General features: G+C 43.4%; 1 protein-coding gene across 2 annotated transcripts in view; it reads left to right on the forward strand.

Annotated features, from left to right (window-relative positions):
• wdr11 (WD repeat domain 11) overlaps nucleotides 1–22409 on the forward strand; it is a 119829-nt gene that overhangs the window by 36578 nt on the left and 60842 nt on the right. For both annotated transcript variants that reach the window (XM_087998899.1, XM_087998898.1), the window contains 5 exons: nucleotides 2537–2735; nucleotides 8231–8340; nucleotides 11430–11606; nucleotides 12870–12954; nucleotides 21968–22074. In XM_087998899.1, coding sequence (XP_087855025.1) covers nucleotides 2537–2735; nucleotides 8231–8340; nucleotides 11430–11606; nucleotides 12870–12954; nucleotides 21968–22074 — 678 coding nt within the window. The remainder of the gene's footprint in view (nucleotides 1–2536; nucleotides 2736–8230; nucleotides 8341–11429; nucleotides 11607–12869; nucleotides 12955–21967; nucleotides 22075–22409) is intronic.

A 22409-nucleotide genomic window follows, 5' to 3' on the forward strand; every position in this document is an offset into this window, starting at 1 on the left:
AGCTCTTAATTAGATCACTCCCTTGCAATAATTTCCTCGTATATGTTTAATACTATCAATAAGAAAGTCTCTTGTAAAACATTGTACTCAATATGAATCTTAAGATCATCTTCTGATACACAATATATAATTCTCTGCATAAACGTGTAAAACAAAATTAATTTTAAAAAATATCGGTTTCCATTATGCTACAATTTCAAATTGTACATATAGAGTCATAGAGATGTACAGCATGGAAGCAGACCCTTCGGTCCAACCCGTCCATGCTGACCAGATATCCCAGTCCAATCTAGTCCCACCTGTCAGCACCCAGCCCATATCCCTCCAAACCCTTCCTATTCATATACCCATCGAAATGCCTTTTAAATGTTGTAATTGTACTAAATGAAACTAAGCCTCGTTTACTTTCATTTTTAAAGCAAATAAACTTAAATCAGTTAGTGTCCCCTGATTCTCAAAGTGGGTTAAATAATGAAGAAGTTTTATAAGCACACACGGGTCAAAGCTGAATAAAATTATTATGTATTTGGGAGCAAAGGATGTTTTCTGATATGAAATTATGGGTCATGATCTGTGAAGATGAATTCATGAGATCACAGAATTTGCATGGGATACTTAGCAGAATTAATAGATAAGTAACAAATGCAGTTCAGTGTAAGTAGTATACTTAGCAAATGAGTGAAATGACAGGTCCCCTAAGCTTTTCTCAACCCAGATTCAGGAGATTAGTGGGCGGCACGGTGGCACAGTGGTTAGCACTGCTGCCTCACAGCGCCAGAGACCCGGGTTCAATTCCCGACTCAGGCGACTGACTGTGTGGAGTTTGCACGTTCTCCCCGTGTCTGCGTGGGTTTCCTCCGGGTGCTCCGGTTTCCTCCCACAGTCCAAAGATGTGCAGGTTAGATGAATTGGCCATGCTAAATTGCCCTTAGTGTTAGGTAATAAGGGGTAAATGTAGGGGTATGGGTGGGTTGCGCTTCGGCGGGTCGGTGTGGACTTGTTGGGCCGAAGGGCCTGTTTCCACACTGTAAGTAATCTAATCTAATCAGATTACATAGGCAGAGGAGGGAAAATGCCTGCAGGTGCAGTAGAGTCATAGAGATGTACAGCATGGAAAGAGACCCTTTGGTCCAACTCGTCCCAGCCAACCAGATATCCCAACCCAATCTAGTCCCACCTGTAAGCACCCGGCCCATATCCCTCCAAGCCCTTCCTATTCATATACCCATGCAGATGCCTTTTAAATGCTGTAATTGTACCAGCCTCCACCACTTCCTCTTGCAGCTCATATTGTACACTCACCCCCTACATGTGAAAATGTTGCCCCTTAGGTCTGTTTTATATATTTCTCCTCTCAACCTAAACCTATGTTGTCTCGTTCTGGACACCTCCAACCTAGGGAAAAGACCTTTTTCTATTTATCCTATCCATGCCTCTCTAGATTTTATAAACCTCTGTAAGGTCATCCTCCACCTTCAATGTTCTGGGGATAAAAGCCTCTGCCTATCCCTCAAATCCTGCAACCTTGGCAACATCCTTGTAAATCTTTTCTGAATCCGGTCAAGTTTCACAACATCATTCCGATAGGAAGGAGACCAGAATTGCATGCAGTATTCCAAAAGTGGCCTCACCAATGTTCTGGACAGCAGCAACATGACCTCCCAACTCCTATGCTCAATGCTCTGACCAATAAAGGAAAGCAAACCAAACGTCACCTTCACTATCCTATCTACCTGCGACTCTACTTTCGAGGAGCTACAAACCTGCACTCCAAGGTCTCTTTGTTCAGCAATGCTCCCCAAGACCTTATCATTAAGTGTAGAGATAGATCTTAGTGAAGGTGACATTTTATTGTACTTTCAGAGCTGTCTTGGGATATCTTTCTATATTAAAGGAACAATATAAATTCAAATTGTTGTTGCAATACCTGCAAAAGGCTATAAAAAAGCAAATAGAAGTTTTTTGTATAAGAGCACTGACTGCAAAGGATTAAAAAAAATTGCACATCACATTGATGGGCGCGGATGGAACATTGTGTTTTGTTTTGCGCAGAATGACACAACATGGGAAAGGTATCATGAAGATTCTTTTGAATGATACTGCAAATAATAGTTTACGGTTATTAAGAGAGGCTTGAAAAAATTGTGTCATGGAACAGAGCTGTTAAAGGGAATATAACAGACATAAATTATACAAGGATTTGAGGATATAAAGAATGAATGATTACTGCTGAACATCACATTGGAAATATTCTGAATGCCAATAATAAAGGAGAAACTGAACTATTTTGTAGATGTGAAAGGACAAAGGGGTAGACCAGCTGGCTGCACTTAAAGTGGCCTTGATGTTGATCAACTTGAAATCTGTAACTTGCATTTATTATGTTTAATCTCGTTTATGTACCTGCATCCTCAGTACAATCCAAATTATGTCATAATTTTAGAGCGAGGAGACAAATTGCATACTGTTGGAATAATAATTGTGTTGACAGAGGATTTTCTTTCATTTGAAATAACATTTTTCTTAATGTTTTCAGATCCGGATCAGCCAGTCCAGGAGCTGATGTATGATCTACGTTGTCAATGTGATGCAATCCGAGTCACTAAGACAGTTCGCCCTTTTAACATGGTGTGCTGTCCTGTTAATGAAAATTCTGCTGCTTTAATTGTCAGTGATGGCAGAGTCATGTTTTGGGAGTTGAAAACAAACTTACTGGGGCCGAAGCCATATTGCAGGTATTTTTGTCCACTCTTTCCTCGAGAAATATAGCCAACAACATCCAAACTTAATAAATTTAGCATGTAAATAAATTGAATGGTTATGTACTCAGTCATACAAAGAGCACAAAACAGACTCTTTGGTCCAACTCATCCACGCCGACCAGATATCCTAGATAAATCTAGTCCCATTTGCCAACATTTAGCTCATATCCCTCCAAACCCTTCCTATTCTTATACCCATCCAGATGCCTTTTAAATGTTGTAATTTTACCAGCCTCCACCACTTCCTCTCGCAGCTCATTCCATACACCCACCACCCTCCTGCGTGAAAAAGTTGCCCATTGGGTCCCTTTTAAATCTTACCTTTCACCTTAAACCTATGTCCTCTAGTTTCCCCTACCCTGGGGAAAATACCTTGTCTATTTCCCCTATCCATGCTCCTCACGATTTTACAAACATCTATAAAGTCACCCCTCAGCCTCTGACGCTCCTGGGAAAAAGGCCTCAGCCTATTCAGCCTCACTCTATAGTTCAAGTGCTCCAACCCTGGCAACATCCTTGCAAATCTTTTCTGCACTCTTTCAAGTTTCACAACATCCTTCCGATAGGAAGGAGACCAGAATTGGACACAATATTCCAAAAGTGGCCTAGCCAATATCCTGTACTCTAACTCTTATACTCAATGCACTGACTAATAAAGGCAAGCATACCACCATCTCCTTCACTATCCTGTCTACTTGTGACTCCACTTGGATGGTACTATGAAGTATGCAACCCAAGGCCTCTCTTGACCTTACCATTGAGAGTATAAGTCCTGTCCTGATTTATCTTTCCAAAATGCAGTCCCTCCTGAAGACCATCAAAGACACCAAGATAGAAGATGATGAAATAATGGTCTCCTTTGATGTTACAGCCCTGTTCACATCCATCAACGTCAACCTGGCCAAGGAAATGTTGACTACAATATTAGAAGAACCAAAGACACGTACACCAGCTTCACCAGCAAGGACTGTATCGTCAAGCTAGTGAACCTATGTCTTACCACCCACTTCACCTTCAACAACAAAACCTACAGCCAATCCCTACGGAACACCCATGGGATCTCTGATAAGAGGGTTCTTAGCAGAGGCAGTAATGCAGAGACTCGAACAAACAGCTCTGCCAATCATCCAACCCAAACTTTGGGTCTGCTACGTGGATGACACTTTTATCATCACTAAACGAAACAAATTAGAGGAAACCTTCAAGAACATCAATACTACCCTTACTGGCATAAAGTTCACTAAAGAGGAGGCAAAACAACAACAAACTGCCTCCCTGGATGTCGCAGTAGAACGAACAGCAAATGGGGAACTTCAAACGGGCTTCAAATAATAAAAGCAAATTTCTGCGGATGCTGGAATCTGAAACTAAAAGAGAAAATGCTGGAAAATCTCAGCAAGTCTGGCAGCATCTGTAAGGAGAGAAAAGAGCTGACGTTTCGAGTCTAACTGACCCTTTGTCAAAGCTTTAAAAAAGGGAGAAATAGGGAGGTATTTATACAAGGCTGAGAGAAGGTGAGTCATGGCTCCAGAAGCAAAGGTAGCAATAAAGAGGTGGTAATGACAGTGCATAGAGAGATCTCTCTCTAGTATAAATAAGTACAAATGCTGCCAGACCTGCTGAGATTTTCCAGCATTTTCTCTTTTGATTTCAAACGGGCTTCTACAGGAAAACAACACATACGGACCAAATATTGAACTACAGAAGCAATCATCCCAACATCCACAAACGAAGCGGCATCAGAACATTATTTCAACGAGCCCACCACAAACTGCAGCACAGAGGAACCAGAAGAAAATCACCTACAGTGTATTCAAAAGAACAGATACCCAATGAACATAGTCTGCTGATGTCTGAGCAACAAACAGACAAAACACATCCAGAAACTCTAGCCACTCTCCCTTACATCAAAGACATCTCGGAACTGACTGCCAGACTACTCCGACCCCTCGGCATCATTTGTGGGCTACCAACACACTAAAACAGCAGCTAATGAACTAGAAAGACCCTATACAGACAACAATCAAAACTAATGTTATCTACAAAATACCTTGCAAGAACTGTAATACACTAAATTGGACAAACAGGCATAAATTTAGCCACCAGGATACTCGAACATCAACTAGCCACAAATTGCATGACCCATTCTCACTAGTATCCATACATATGGATGAGGATTGACACCACTTCGATTGGGACAACACATCCATCCTAGGACAAGCCAAACAGAAACACGCACGAGAATTCCTAGAAGCATGGCATTCCAACCGGAACTGTATCAACAAACACATTGACTTGGATCCCATTTACCGCCCCTGAGAAAAATAACAGGAAATGGCATTGACATAGGAAATGATGTCACTACAGGAAATGACATCACCAACCCTAAGAAACTCAAACATATAAATAGAAAGCGGGCTGCACCATCAGTGCTTCGGAGGTTCACTGATGATGTTACCTAGTATGGTGATGAAACATCTGAAAACCAACCTTCCAGCTCAGCGAGCAAACCTACATCCTGAAAAGCAACTCTGTCTTCTACCTTCAAGCTAATTCTGTATCCAAATGGTTCGTTCTTCCTGTACTCCATGTGATCTATGAGAGAAAGTGAGGGCTGCAGATGCTGGAGATCAGAGCTGAAAATGTGTTGCTGGAAAAGCGCAGCAGATCAGGCAGCATACAAGGAATAGGAGAATCGACGTTTCGGGCATAAGCCCTTCCTGAAGAAGGGCTTTCCAGCAACACATTTTCAGCTCCATGTGATCTAACCTTGCTAATCAGTCTACCATGAGGAACCTTGTCGAACACCTTACTGAAGTTCATATAGCTCACATCCACCACTCTGCCCTCATCAATTCTCTTTGTTACTTCTTCCAAAAGCTCAATGAAGTTAGTGAGACATGATTTCCCATGTTGACTATCCCTAATTAGTCCTTACCTTTCCAAATATATGTAAATCCTGTCCCTTAGGATTCCCTCCAACAATGTGCCTAATGTCAGGCGCACTGGTCGATAGTACCCTGGCTTTTCCATACCAGCTTTTTTAAATAATGGCACCGCATTAGCCACCTCTAGTCTTCTGGCCCCTCACCTTTGGCTATTGATGATTCAATAAATAAATATTAATCATTACAAAATTACAAATTAATTTCTCACCCATTCAGTATTGTACAATTTGATTGCAATGCAATTTGGCCTCATGTGTCAATCAGTGTTAGATTTACATTTCATTTCCTGTCAGTTGCCCTGAAGCCATCAATAATTTTCATAATGTTTGTCTAATTCCCTCTTAAATATTTTGATTGACTCTGCTTCAATAGCCACTTCTAATAATGCTCTAATTTAACTTGCATGTTTTGAGTTATAGACTACGTGCTCAAACTGATGAGTACAGTGACATCAATTCTACAAATTTGATAATTGAGCAATTTACTCTCAACAGATTGTCTTTGTGATTGATGGCAGTAATGCTCAGATTATAAATGCTGGAAAGAAAACCATCTGAAAATGCAAAGGTCATATTGAGCATTTAAATAGTTCTGGAACATTGATATGTTTTCAAATTAATTTTTTTTCATGACTAATTCATAATAATATGTAATGTTTGGGGAATAGAATATTTTTACCTGTACCAGAAACAAGGTAGATAACATTTTTAGAAATAGTGTGTGGCTCCCTCTCATCAATTTAGTGTCAACAATGCACTTTAATGCCAATCTGGAGAAAAAAGGTGAATTATTCTCTTTGCTTCTCTAAGGCTGTTGTTGTATTGTTTTATTGCTGTGGGTGTTGTAAATTTGGTTCAAGTCATGAGGCATATCTACTAACATTCTGCTCAGCTGATTTGTTCCTGTATAGTCCAGATTCTCTGTCCTCCGGAATTGTACTGCACTGCCTTTGTAGTTTTGGCAGACTGCCCCAAGGATATGTGCTGCACAGCAAATGTTGCTTATTAACACTGAACATTGTACAGTTGGGAGAGGTGGACGTGTAGAAAATCCTTCATGCAGGCCCATTACAGCCATCATAAAATGCAGACTTATCTAATAAATCTAGACATAATTTGAATCTGTCACAGAGGTGAAAAAAGTATTCAAATACAAAACATCTCCCTAGTTTATAATTTGCTGATTCTCTTTTGTCCCATTCCCATGTCCCCTACCTTCTGGTTCATGAGTACATGGGAAGAATCCCCCAGTGACTACTGATAGAGTTTTGCATTGTTGGAATGAAGTCCCTTTAATGAGGTGAAATTGCGAAGTATGTCTTTGTCTGACATTCAGGGCAGAAGGTGAAAGTCCTATTGCACTATTCAACAAAGTGCAGGCATTTCTCCTGGTTTTCTGGCTAACTTTCTTCCCTTGACTAAATTTGAAACCAAATTGCTTTTTTGATTTAATTGCACTTCAAGTTTGTTTTTGAATATGGAATGCTTTGAGGATTAAATGCTTTAATAAAAAATCATTTCAATGTACAATGTTTGAGGACAAAATGACAATTTTATAGAAAGAGAAATGGTACTTTGGCCATCATTACGATTGGAGTTCAAGAATTCAGAAACTTTGTACAATTTTAGATTTTTAAAAAATAGTTAGATTCCCTACAGTGTGGAAACAGGCCCTTCAGCCCAACCAGTCCACACCGACCCTCCGAAGAGTAACCCACCCAGACCCATTTCCCTCTGATTAATGCACCTAACGCTATGGGCAATTTAGCATGGTCAATTCACATGACCTGCACATCTTTGGACTGTGGGAAGAAACCCACACAGACACGGAGAGAATGTGCAAACTCCACACAGACAGTCACCCGAGGCTGGAATTGAACCTGGGACTCTGGTGCTGTAAGGCAGCAGTGCTAACCACTGAGCCACCGTGCCGCCCCGTGCAAGACTTTGATGAGATCACACTTACAATACAGTGTGCAATTTTGGTATTGATATTTAATAAACAAGCTTGCATTGCAGGCAGTAAAGCAAAGATTTGCTAGATTGGTTCCTGAATGAGAGGTGAGTATCAGGCTGTGTAAATTTATCCTACATTCCCTGGAGTTTAGAAAATCAGAGGGTAGTCTTCTTATGTAAAGGTCATGTCCTTTGGATTTTAAATAAGGATACGTTCCTTCACTCAGTGGCTAGTGAGGTATTGTCTCTCGCCAAGTATTGCATTATTGGAAACTGAGTGAAAGAGAGATTTTTGGTCCTTTGGGAATCAAGTGCTCTGGACAGCAGGCAGGATCAGACTATGATTGAATTGAATGGTGAAGCAGGTTCAAGGGGTTGTGTGTAGTCAGCTTCTCTCCCCTCATATTTTTTGAAAAATAATTTGTTCAGTTGACTGGCATATTTTCATTTTTCCCCTGAATGTGACAAATGTGTGATGTCTGAAAATGTTGACATTTATTATGCTTAGTGTTTTTTGCTTTATTATTTGTTTGAATTATTTGTTGCTGTTTTCTATTTTTAACAGTTACTCAGGTTCCACCGTGTCTCCTTTGTATTGTCCAGTTTCATTTTGTGGAATTCCAATGAGTACCCAGCAAAAGAAACTTCCAGATCTCTCCTTGGATAACATGATAGGTAACGTGGTAAACTTCTAGTCTGCTTTCATCTCAGCATGTACACATGAGCACACACGCACGCGCGCGCACACGCGGAGGCTGATTTGGATTTGCTATAAACTCAAGAGTGGGAGTATATTAAATATCATTTGACAAAGTGTACTTGTTAAACCCTGGCAATCCCTCAAAACTGCTCAGTCAAACATGTAAATATGTTGTGTTCATGTACGTGGTGATGAAGGGTGGGAAGAATGTTGTCAGGAGACTGACAGTCTTTAGTATAAAATACTTTCCTGTTCCTCCAAATTGAAAGTATAATATAAGAATCCATTTTACTGAAACCGCTGGATAAAAGCAAATTACTGCGGATGCTGGAATCTGAAAACAGAAAGAGAAAATGCTGGAAAATCTCAGCAGGTCTGGCAGCATCTGTAAGGAGAGAAAAGAGCTGACATTTCAAGTCTAACTGACCCTTTGTCAAGGGTCAACTGACCACTCCTTTTTTTCTTCCTATCATTCTTTCTTTCTTGAGCATGTCTTTACTACTACTTGTTCTGTTTAATGTGTCTACATTTAAATGGGAAAGAAAAGGTTATTGGTTGTAAATATTCCAGCAAGTAACTTCAGTTTTCATGTTGACCATGTACTTGACAGTTTGATGCTTCTGCTAATCTCTGACCTTTTCTGGGGCTACGTGTGTGAAATTTCTCTTGGCACAGCAGTTGGTAATTGAGTCCAGAAATGTGAGAGTAAATGGTTCAAGGCCACCTCCAATATTTTTATTGTAAAATTATTGAGACATATACTGAAATTAGCTGCCTTCTCCACCTCTACTTTAAAATGCAATTTAATGAACTTATCGATCATTTCAAAAGGTTATGTGCAGATTGTGTAGGTGACAACCAGTTGTCTCTCCTTCTATAGTATCAAAAATTGCTGGAATTCAGTTTTTTTTAAATACCTCCCATAGAAAGGTTTTGAAGGAGAGTTATCTTTAAGAAGTTACCTTCACCTTTAACTGTCAGTCATCAGAGTCCACTCTCCAATGAAGTAGCACCATCCTCTGATCTCGTTTAACAGCTATTTGCTTTACATTGCTGTTCTTGTGAATTGTCCTGATGAGTGCAAGACAAAAAGCTTCACCAAAATGTGTCTTTTTTTTCCAGCAATACTTAAATTCTGTACTACCAATTGCCTATTAAAGAAAATAAGGTTAGAATGAAATGGAATACTTTCAGGTAATTCTGTTCAGGTCAAGCAAGGCAAATCAGTGATGTGGCAAAGCATTATATTTTCAATACTTTGTATGCTGTTCAAAAGCATTTGACTTGATTGAAAAAAAATGAATCTGATCATACTTTTTCATTGTGTGTTTACTTGCTGTGAAATAAAGCAGCTTAATGATTCATATCTGGTCTCATCTCACCAAATGTTTGCTCAGTCTACCTTTGGAAAGGTTCACAAAATACCATGAGAAAGACAGGAGTATTCCATTCAAATTATAATTGTTATTACACAACTGGTTTATACTTTTGTTTTATGAGATGTTGGGCAGAATGAGCATCTCCTTAAAATACGTGTGGAAGTGTCTTTGTACTGTTACTTCCAAGAGTAATATGCATTACTGCCTAACCTAAAATATTTATCCTGTTCCCAGTTGGCTTACTATTTGTCTCTGAGATTCTCTCTGCATCTTCTGTTCCACGCATCTTGTGTAATTAATTACATCTCTTTGTTCCACTTTTGCTGAACCTATAACCTGTTGATGTGTAGCCAGTGACTAAGAAAATGCTACATTTGATTCAGTTTGTTTATTTCCCTTAGAATCTTGAATACATTACTGATCTGCCATTTTCCTATGTGAAGATCCCTAGTTTCAATAGCCTTTCCTTGTAGTTCATTTTACCTGCATGTAGCTTCGCCATATTTATCTGATGCCACTGTTTCCGATGCCACATTGCTACTATAATTGAATTGTAGCCAGAATTGTGAAGTTCATTTAATTTGTGATTTATTAATCCGTCATCATTTTTTAGCTCATCTTTTGTTAACTAAAGAGAACAATGCACCAAATGTGATACTAAAGATCATTAAGGCTTTCTTTATATCATAAAGTGTAAACTATACTCTTCCTTAACTACCTTTTAAAATAAGTAAATTTGAGTTTGTGCTGTAGCTGTGTAGATCTTTGTAAGTCCAGACTTAAATGACATTAAGTAAATAGCAAATACTCTGCATGCTTGTATAAATTTAACAATGCCATGCTTCCTGACTACTACATTCAATGGGAGATCAGAGCTGAAAATGTGTTGCTGGAAAAGCGCAGCAGGTCAGGCAGTATTCAGGGAACAGGAGAATCGACGTTTCGGGCATAAGCCCTTCTTCAGGAAGGGCTTATGCCCGAAACGTCGATTCTCCTGTTCCCTGGATGCTGCCTGACCTGCTGCGCTCTTCCAGCAACACATTTTCAGCTACTACATTCAATAGCATTCTCTGGTAGTTTTTTAGGCGTAACAGAATGATTCATATACCTGCAGTGTAACCATTTAAAAACATTAAGTAAGAAATGGCCAATTACTCCATCACATCTTTCCCTTTCCCAATCGATGGTCAATATACCTTTTCATGTGCTTTAGCTTTAACCAGTTCTTGGGGATGAAAGTGAAACAGAAAAGATTTTGGCTTACCTAGCATTCTTTGTTCACTCCTGGCCAATTGCTTTCTGCAGATAATAACAGCTTTGGGTCTTAACTGATTTGTTACCATTGTGCCAATTACATTTAGATAGCTTTATACTTGCACACTTGTCTTGCAATGCACTACAGGACGTGTGTCCTCAAGCTTGCTCACTTGTTTTCAGACAGTCTGCAATTGTACCACTCAGATAAAGAAGTGGGAATAATCAGAATAAACCTTGAGAGCTCACTCACGATTCCTGAACTCTTGGAGTGTGATCTTTTCAAGATCAAACTGGTTGCGGTTCATTTGATTATCTCAGTCTACATTTCTGCTGATAATCTTCAGTCCTGTTGAGTCACGTTGTGCAGGATTAGATGACTTGCTTTGATGTAGCACGTGTTTTATTATTCCAGTTTGTCTCTTAAATAGGGCAAAGTATGGCTTTAGGTGAAGACCAGTCTAATCTTCTGTACCAACAAGAGGTTCAACTGAAGTTCCTGCTGACTGGCTTGTTGTCAGGTCTCCCACTGCCACCTTTTGTCATTCGAATGTGTCCACCACTTACTACCAAGAACATTAAGAACTATCAACCTTTGTTGGCTGTTGGTGAGTACATCTGTGGGTTTTACTATGTTAATTAGATTACTTAGCAATTTCTGTTCAAATAAAAGATAATGGGTCCATTAAGAGGAATCCATAATTTTCTGTTTTTCATAAACCTCATTCCTGTGGCTGTGTAAAAACAAAGATTGGATAAATTTTCATTATTTCATGAAATTTTTCCATTTCATTGTAATTGTGTTGAGCCAAGATGTCCTCCTTGTGGTCTTGCTTATTATACAAAAGTGATCTTGCTTTGATGATTATTGCTAATATCACAGATATCTCTAGATTAATCTTAAGAATGAACTTTTGCGTTTGTTACGTGAGAAAGTTCTATTTGAAATGTCATTAAGATGTGTTCTTGGAGGAACTGAAGTTACCAGTTAAGTGTGATTAAGAACATTTTTTTGAAAATATGTTGATTTGGTGAAAGTACTTTGTATAATTGTGTTTTTAAAATGCATGTTTGAACTGCCTGCTGCATACATACAATATTCATCTCAAACTCATTAAAACAATGAAGTGACGAGCAAGTTGCACTGTAAGCTGGTTAGACTTACATTGTACGATAATTTATTCTTAATATCTTCATACCTTGGAACCTTCAATTGCTAAACTATAATGTAGCTCATTTTTCTCCCAATAATTTCCTTGTCCTACTTTTTTAAAGGCCTTGGCTACTTGTTAATTGTTGTCACCCTGTGGTGGCTTGCTTCAGACCATTATTCACATGTTGACAGAGAATATCTGCAAGACATGGAATTGTCAAGATAATCATGCTAATGCTATACCCATGCAAACTTATGGCAGGGGTTGCTAAGTGGCAAACAGCAGCGGGAATTCAATACTAACCAAGGGAGATCTGAAGCCAATTATAGTGTTTCTCTACTGTCCCAATTAAGATCAATAAATGTAACAGAGACTGGATATCAAATTGGAAGTTATTCCCTGAGAAGGTCCAAGGTTTAATATGATATGGCTCATCTAGATACCAGATAAACTTGCTAAGTCATTGATGAGATCCTCTGGTTTAGTAGTGCAACCTTACAGAATTGAATTTAATCACAGTGCATATGATTATAATGAATTATTGACCTTCAGTGGATATCACTGACTGATAATTTGGGTTACATGATCCATCATTTTACCTCTGATCAGTTAATTGACAAGAATTTTTATTTTAAATTAATATCATTCAAGTTCTTCTTTAATTAACAGCTGCATAAAAAACATGTTCACAATTTGGTTAAATAATATATATTTCAGGTACAAGCAACGGATCTGTGTTGGTTTATCATCTTACTAGTGGATTGATACACAAGGAATTAAGTATACATTCCTGCGAAGTCAAGTAAGATTTTTAATCTGCAAATTCCTTGCATTGAGTTTTCTAAAGGAGTGTTTAAAAAAAAGCAAATGCTATAATTGGCATCAGTACAAATAAACATGGTTAGCATAAAAAAGCAAGCTTGACTTCCTATGTTTAAAAGATGACCCCATTTATATGCTTTGAAGCTTCGACATTGTTCTGCGTTACTAGCTTTTCCAAGAAACATCTGTCTAGTTTTGCGCCTGACTGCAAATAAAACACTGCAGCAATGAATTGCGATCAGAAAAAATGTAGCATCTGTTTTCCAAATTGCCCCAACTAACTCCATGTCGCGCCGTCAATCCTTAACCACAGCCTGCCCTTCCACTTCCCCCGTGCCTGCCCTTCCACTCCCCCCGTGTCTGCCCTTCCACTCCCCCCGTGTCTGCCCTTCCACTCCCCCCGTGTCTGCCCTTCCACTCCCCCCGTGTCTGCCCTTCCACTCCCCCGTGTCTGCCCTTCCACTCCCCCCGTGTCTGCCCTTCCACTCCCCCCGTGTCTGCCCTTCCTCCCCCTCGTGCCTGCCCTTCCTCCCCCCATGCCTACCCTTCCTCCCCCCGTGTCTGCCCTTCCACTCCCCCCGTGTCTGCCCTTCCACTCCCCCCGTGTCTGCCCTTCCACTCCCCCCGTGTCTGCCCTTCCACTCCCCCCGTGTCTGCCCTTCCACTCCCCCCGTGTCTGCCCTTCCACTCCCCCCGTGTCTGCCCTTCCACTCCCCCCGTGTCTGCCCTTCCACTCCCCCCGTGTCTGCCCTTCCACTCCCCCCGTGTCTGCCCTTCCACTCCCCCCGTGTCTGCCCTTCCACTCCCCCCGTGTCTGCCCTTCCACTCCCCCCGTGTCTGCCCTTCCACTCCCCCCGTGTCTGCCCTTCCACTCCCCCCGTGTCTGCCCTTCCACTCCCCCCGTGTCTGCCCTTCCACTCCCCCCGTGTCTGCCCTTCCACTCCCCCCGTGTCTGCCCTTCCACTCCCCCCGTGTCTGCCCTTCCACTCCCCCCGTGTCTGCCCTTCCACTCCCCCCGTGTCTGCCCTTCCACTCCCCCCGTGTCTGCCCTTCCACTCCCCCCGTGTCTGCCCTTCCACTCCCCCCGTGTCTGCCCTTCCACTCCCCCCGTGTCTGCCCTTCCACTCCCCCCGTGTCTGCCCTTCCACTCCCCCCGTGTCTGCCCTTCCACTCCCCCCGTGTCTGCCCTTCCACTCCCCCCGTGTCTGCCCTTCCACTCCCCCCGTGTCTGCCCTTCCACTCCCCCCGTGTCTGCCCTTCCACTCCCCCCGTGTCTGCCCTTCCACTCCCCCCGTGTCTGCCCTTCCACTCCCCCCGTGTCTGCCCTTCCACTCCCCCCGTGTCTGCCCTTCCACTCCCCCCGTGTCTGCCCTTCCACTCCCCCCGTGTCTGCCCTTCCACTCCCCCCGTGTCTGCCCTTCCACTCCCCCCGTGTCTGCCCTTCCACTCCCCCCGTGTCTGCCCTTCCACTCCCCCCGTGTCTGCCCTTCCACTCCCCCCGTGTCTGCCCTTCCACTCCCCCCGTGTCTGCCCTTCCACTCCCCCCGTGTCTGCCCTTCCACTCCCCCCGTGTCTGCCCTTCCACTCCCCCCGTGTCTGCCCTTCCACTCCCCCCGTGTCTGCCCTTCCTCCTCCCTCCCCCCCGTGCCTGCCCTTCCTCCTTCCTCCCCCCCGTGCCTGCCCTTCCTCCTTCCTCCCCCCCGTGCCTGCCCTTCCTCCTTCCTCCCTCCCGTGCCTGCCCTTCCTCCCCCCCGTGCCTGCCCTTCCTCCCCCCCCCGTGCCTGCCCTTCCTCCCCCCCATGCCTGCCCTGCCTCCCCCCCCCCCCCAGTGCCTGCCCTGCCTCCCCCCCCGTGCCTGCCCTGCCTCCCCCCGTGCCTGCCCTGCCTCCCCCCGTGCCTGCCCTTCCACTCCCCCCTTGTCTGGCCTTCCTTCTCCGTACTTGCCCTTCCACTCCCCCCGTGCCTGCCCTTCCTCCCCTGACCTTTCATCTTGACCCCGCCCTTCCTCCCTCCCCTCACCCTCCCACTCTTTCCCATCCAACCCCCCTTCCAACGCACACATACCCATCACCACCAACCACACTCTTACATCTGTCAAAGTGCCTTCAGTGCCTTTGAATTTCGAATACAGTAATTAGTGTAAAAGAAAACTGGGGTTTCAATGGTGACCCACTCCAATGTTGGCCACTTGGCTTCTTGGCTTGGACTAGATAGTTTCATTTGGCTGCTGTCCCCGAATTCTGCATGGTAACACCCAAATAGGTTTTCTGGCCTATTCAGTGGAAGTGATTGTCGGTTTGAAAAGTACCGTCTAATATGCATTTCTGCAGTACATTTTGTAGATAGTACACACTGCCGTGACCGAGCATCGGTGGTGTAGGGATGGATGCTTGTGGATGTGGTGCCACTCAAGCGAGCTGCTCTGTCCTGGGTGTGCCAAGTTGCCTGAATGTTGGTGGAGCTGCAGTCATCCAGACAAGTGGGGAGTATTCCATCACACTCCTCATGTGCCCTTAAGGTTTTGGGGAGTCAGGAAGTGAGTACTCACTGCAATATTCCTAGCCTCCAGACCCACAGTGATTTGGTTGAATCTTAACTGCCCTCTGGACAATATATGCTGGTCTAGCAAGTAAAGCTCACATCCTGTGAATGAATAATTTTAAAAAATTACTGTTCTCATCCAAAGTGATGAACAGCGGTGCACCCAGCACCAATCCTTGCACACTGCTCGTCACAGGCTTCCAGTCTGAACAACAACCCTTTACTCTTTTAAAACAGAAAAGTAAAAGTTTCCCCAACTATTGAATTGAAATAAAGTTCTAGTGACTCTCGGAGTGGGGCTGGGGGAAGAGGAAGGGAAGAAAACAAATAAAACAGCAAAAGAAAATGGCTTATCTCAATTCTATCCCCACAAACCCCTCTTGGGGCAGGGACAGTAAGGTATCAAAATGTGGAATAAACATTCTTTGACTCAGTCAAATGCAAAGGAAACTAAAAATCAAACTCCCTCAGCTCCATTCCCATCATTATGGGCGGCATGGTGGCTCAGTGGTTAGCACTGCTGCCTCATAGCACCAGGGTCCCAGGTTCGATTCCAGCCTCGGATGACTGTCTGTGTGGAGTTTGCACATTCTCCCTGTGTCTGCGTGGGCTTCCTCCGGGAGCTCCGGTTTCCTCCCACAGTCCAAAGATGCAAAATTGCCCATAAGAGTTAGGTGCATTAGTCAGAGTGAAATGGGTCTGGGTGGGTTACTCTTCGGAGGGTCGGTTGGGCTGAAGAGTCTGTTTCCACATTGTAGAGAAATCTAATCAAAGTGGATTGTCTCTGAGACAGAGATAACAATGGTCTGAAAGGGAGAGGGAAAGGTACCTTTACCCATTGCAAATGAAAATAAAATTCCCCTTGCACCAACCCCATCAAATACTTCTGGGATGGGTGCAACACGGGGTTAAGTTAAGAGCCCTTGGCTCTTTGAATGGATCCAAAGTCGACACAAAGGGAAAATAAAACAGCCATTCTCCTGCCAAACTCAAAACTCAAGCGGGAACTTGTACTACAGAAACAAAAAATGAACTAAATCAGAACATATTAACACCGCTCCAAACAGGTTATGAAGGGCCTCCACTGTACCAGTGAGCCCGGTGTGCTCCTGCTCCAGGGACACCCGAGCAAGGACGTAAGCATGGAAGAGGGGCAGTCATTCAGAACTGATGAGCACTTTCTCATGGACCTGTTAATGACCATCTGGTGAGGCCAGGAACAAAGCCATAGAGTTTTCCCCTCTTCCCTGCTCTGTATGTCCATACCTCAGGAAGATGGGGCTGAAATGCAACCAAAATTTCAACAACAGCCCCTTTTGACAACTGAAAAAGGGCTGCAAATGGTAACACTTAACATAAATATGAAAGGCCACTTCCTCCAGCCCACAGAACATGCCCATTTTCTGGCACCTTGTAAAATCTACTCAGTCACCAGTTACACAGGAACACTAAATGCATCACTCTCTATCTCAGATCCCTGATTTAATAGTAGAGGACCCCTTCATAGATAGCCCTCCACAGGGGATTTCTGCTGCTGGAAGGCAAAATGCCTTGCCAAGTATGTCTAGGTGCGGGACAAAAGTGTGGCATTGGAGAGTGTGCAGCATCAACCCATATGTGTAACACTTCCGTGGTGTTCAGAAGGGCACCGGGAGGATATCCCTGAGATGGCTGACTGTTGGGCACCTCACCACAGGGGATGGTTTGCGATGTGGGACTGATGTCAAGTTCCAGACAGATGGGGCCAGTTTGTTCGAAGTCCACATATGCCTGAGCCACCTCGAGTGTATACAATGTATTTGGGCCAAGTGCGTTGTCTGCCAGGCTCTGCATGGCTCGGGTCGTGAACCAGAGGTTGATTGACACCATTGCAGCCAACTGTGCCAACATCATCCAGCATATCCCTGACTCGGATCAGCCCTGCGTCCCTTGGCCAATGCAAACTGCGTTTGAGGAGGAGCCTGTTCCTTGATGAGAGCTGTCATTCCCATGGGGGAGCGCTCTGGCGCAAGCTGACTGTATTACAGAATCTGATCAGGTCCAACTAAACGACAGGCAATTCCTGGAAGAAGACCTGAGGCCAGACCACTGCATGGAACGGAGTGAGTGCACCTGACAGAAGAAAAACTTCTTCAAGTGCACGACCTTGGAGGATGCTCGACGTAAAGGTATCACTGCAGGCTCTGAAGGTGGTAAGTCACTACCTGACAGACAGACCGCACCTGACCACCCTCCTTAAGCTGGAGACTCAGAACCACAGCAGTGACCCAGTGCTGCCTCTTGTCCCAGAAAATCTCAGCGATCTTTTTCTGGATGGTTGAGACAAAGTAAAGGAGAGTGACCAAAGAACCCAGCCAGTACCACAACATGGCGACCACCATGGTTTATTCTCAGCACTCGTGCCCTGTGAGACATTATTTGGAGCAGTTCTGTCCAGCGTGTTAGGTAAGTGGTCACCTTGGTTTCCAACTTGTGCCAATTCCCCTGCCAGGATTCCTCAGCAGGGTAAAGATGGGTTCCCAGGGAGACAAGGGGAGTGGCACTCCACGTGAAGCACCATAGCTTCTCTGGCATGGGATCCATCTGCCACCAACCGACCAGAAATCCTGAACACTTGCTCCTGTTGATTGTTGCAGAGGATGCCACAGAGTAGGCACTCGCGCACCCTCCATAGGTCAGTTCGATCTGAGGAGCATTTCGTCAGCATATGCTGAAGGAACCACTTCCAGTCCCTGCTTGCACAGAGCCAAACCTGAGCACCTCCGGGTGACAAAGTGCTTCACGAATCCGAAAGATCACCGAGTCCAAGCAGATACTCGTGATTCTGTCTAACGAACACCTTTTCCTGATCGAGGGAGAGAAAGCCACTTGACAGACCAGCGCTCTGGGATTAATGGATCACCATCCCGGACCAAGTGGATGTTGTTGTAGATGCTGCACTCTGGGATGGTGCCTCTTCCACCACACACTGTTTCCTACCATCAAGCCACTTTTGTATCCAATTGGTTAGGTCTCCCTTGATCCCATGTGATCTAACCTTACTAACCAGTCTACCATGCAGAGATTTGTCAATGGTCTTACTAAAGTCCACGTAAACAATGTCTGCCTTCACCTGTCTCCTTGGTCACCTCTTCAAAAAATTCAATCAAGTTAGCGAGACATGATTTTCCATGCACAAAGTCATGCTGACTATCCCCAATCAGACCTTGCCTTTCCAAATGCATGTTAATGCTGTCTGTCCGACTCCCCTCTGACAGCTTACCCACCACTGACATTAGGCTCATCAGTCTGGCTTTTCATTGCAGCCTTTCTGAAATAAAGGCACAACATTATCCATCCTTCAGTCTTCTAACACCTCATTCATGGCTGTCAATGATACAAATATCTCTACTAGGGACCCTGCACAATTTCTTCTCAGCTTCCCACATTATCCACATTTGATCAGCTCCCGGGGATTCATCCATCTTTACGTATCTTAAGAGCTGAAGCACCACTTTTTCTGTAACGTCGACATTATTCAGGACATCACAGTTTATTTCCCTAACTTCCATGTCTTTCTCCATGGTAAATACTGATGCAAAATATTCGTTTAGGATCTCACTCATCTCCTGTGGTTGCATACATAAATGGCCTCATTGACCTTTAAGGGGCACTATTCTCTCCTTAGTTACTCTTTTGCCCTTAATGTACTTGTAGAATCTCCTGAGATTTTCCTTTATCACATCTGCCAAAGCTATCTCATGTTCCCATTTTGTCCTCCTAATTTCCCTCTTAAGTGTACTTCTTTAGTGGACATCTGAAGCCAACACTGCCTGTTCAAGATCCTGCAAATCCGCTGGGAAGAAAGACTCACGCCTACATCCGCAGCATCGAGGCATGACCGTCCTTCATCCGCTGTAATGGGCTGGGCATGCAGTCTGTATGAGACTCCCCAAGCAGGTGCTTGACTCCCAGCTCTCAAATGGCAGGCGAGCCCTAGAGAAAGTGCTTCAGTGATACCCTCAAGTCCTCACTGGCGAAGTGTGGCATTCCCACAGACACTGGGAATCACTGGTCCAAGACCATCCAAAGTGCAGGCAGACCATCCGAGAAGGCATCTAGCACCTTGAGACTCACCATCGGGGAAAAAGCAGAAGCCCGGGGAAAACTGAGAAAGGAGCACGTTGCCACACCAATGCCTCACCCATCCATTCCTGTGATCACCAGCTGTCCCAAGTGTAACGATGTGGTAGCCATACCGGTCTGCTAAGCCACCTATGGACTCACCGTGAGACTGGAAGAGAGTCATTCTTGTCTGCAAGGGACTGCCGATGATGGCGATGATGATGACGACTCCTGCACCCCCTATACTCCTTAATGGGTTCACTTGATCCCAGCTGTCTATACCTGACATATGTCACCTCTTTTTTTTTGACCAGAGCCTCAATTCCCGCCTCAGGCGACTGACTGTGTGGAGTTTGCACATTCTCCCCGTGTCTGCGTGGGTTTCCTCCGGGTGCTCCGGTTTCCGCCCACAGTCCAAAAATGTGCAGGCCAGGTGAATTGGCCATGCTAAATTGTCCGTAGTGTTAGGTAAGGGGTAAATGGAGGGGTATGGGTGGGTTGCGCTTTGGCGGGTCACTGTGGACTTGTTGGGCCGAAGGGCCTGTTTCCACACTGTAAAGTAATCTAATCTAATCTAACCTCTAGTCATCCAATGTTCCTACTCCTGCCAGCCTTGCCCTTCATATTAACAGGAGCATGTTTGTCCTGAACTCTTATTTTGCTTTTGACAGTCTCCCACTTGCCGGATGTCCCGTTACCTGTGAATAGCCTCCCCAAATCAACTTTCAAAAGTTCTGACCTAATACCGTCAAAATTGGCCTTGCCCCAATTTAAACCTTTAACTTGCGGACCAGGCCTATCTTTTTCCATAACTCTTTTTAATGCCAATAGAATTATAGTCACTAATAGAAATGCCTCTCCCACTAACACCTCAGTGACATGCCCTGTCTTATTTTCCAAGAAGAGGTTGAATTTTGTTCCTTTTGTTGTAGGGCCATCTATCTACATATTGATTGATAAAGATTCCTTGAACACACTTAACAAATTCCTCCCCATCCAAACCCTTAACAGTCCCAGTATATGTTTGGAAAGTTAAATCCCCGACTATTACTACCCTGTTATTCTTAGAGCTCCTCAATTTCCCGCTGACAATTGGAGAACCTATAGCACAATCCCATCACCAAAGTGATCAACCTCCTCTTATTTCTCAGTCATTGTTCTGACACCTCATTTTTAGTTATGCCCAGTGCTGCTCCTGGTATGCCCTCCTGCACTCTCCAGTAAAGTTAAGATTAAGGGGAACCTCATCAAGATTTATAGCATACGATTAGGCATTGATTAGGTGAATGCAATCTATTAACTCAAGCTATTAAGCTGTTGATACTGGAAAAAAAATTGATCTAAATCTGTTAAAGTAGATTTGAAGTGGTTAGCTGGTTTTGTATAATGTTGCTCATGAACAGTTTGGGGTCTGAACCTGCTAACATCTGGCCTTCTTTGAGGATATTTCCTGTGAGAAAGCATAGAACTAAATAATTTGTTCACTTAGAGATGTTTGATTTCTCTCCTAGTTATCCCAACAGCCTTTAATTAATTGTTTTTCTTCTACTCTGCTTCAGTGTTGAAAGCATGCTTCTTCTCTTCACTTTTAAAAATCTAAGAGCAATTTAAAGATTGAGGCAGATGTATATGAAGCTGAAGTATCAATTTAAAAATGTTATATTAACTTATTGATATTTTTTATCATGGAAAGAATTGATATTGCACCAGAATAAGGGCCAGAGAGGTTGTTCGTAAGTTAAGTCATAAAACGCAATCAAAAACTCAATTAGATATTAACAAAGGTATCATTTTTAGAGATTTTTTTTAGCAGCAATATTCAGTGTGTAAAAAGAGCTCCTATCAGATCAGTGATTTTTTTTTAAAGATAATTTTTGAGCCAAAACATCGTGTGGAGGAGCATCGAATCACTAACAGCATGCTTTAGTTGTAGCAGTCAGTTTCACAGTAATTAAAACAAACACTGACAATTTCGCTAACATTACAAAACCTTGTTCTTTACTCTCCAGTTGGTTGTAAAGTGTACATGTAAGCTGCTCTTTGGCTTTTAGCACTAAAGGAAATTAGCTGGATACTGCAACTGCATTACGCAGTACAATTGCCTCATTTGACAATGCTCCTGTTAAGTGCCAAGGAATGTTTTGCCACTTTCAAAGCACTATGTAAATGCAAATTGTTGTTGCTGCAAAATCCATGTCGCACAGTAGAAGCTTGATGTAATGATCCACTAACTTCAGTATCAGAAGTACAGCCAAGCTCATTATTGTGCTTCTCATGCTACTTTCTGGTCAGAATCAAGACCAGGTTCAAGGTAACAGTTTAAGTGTTTGTTATTCTTTTTTCAATAGGGGCATTGAATGGGCAAGCCTGGCCAGCTTTCTTTCCTTTGCCACTTCAACGCCAAACAACCTCGGTTTAGTGCGGAATGAGCTGCAGCTGGTTGATCTACCAACAGGTCAGGAGCACAAAATATCTTGATTCCTTATACCATGCAAACCTGAGATTTGTTGATGAGTGAATGCTTGCTTATGGAACCATGTACAGTCTGGACAAGCTTCACGGTTCTTCAGTGTACAGCATTGAAAGATCTTGTGTAGAAATGCCATTTCTTAACATGCAGTTTATTGATCAGTTCCTTATAAGTGCAAGCTAAGCTTTACAGCTTTTTGCCCTTGTGTTATGAATTTTAGGCAAAGTTGGTTGAAGTTTCTCTCGAGTAATTTGGATTAGCTCTCATGTTTATAGTCTAGTCTGTCTATTCACGAAACCTTCCTTGCTCAGATAATTTAT

Source organism: Chiloscyllium plagiosum, unplaced genomic scaffold, assembly GCF_037043375.1.
Source record: "Chiloscyllium plagiosum isolate Xiang-an unplaced genomic scaffold, Cpla_swu_hap1 HiC_scaffold_22, whole genome shotgun sequence".
NCBI lineage: Eukaryota > Metazoa > Chordata > Chondrichthyes > Orectolobiformes > Hemiscylliidae > Chiloscyllium > Chiloscyllium plagiosum.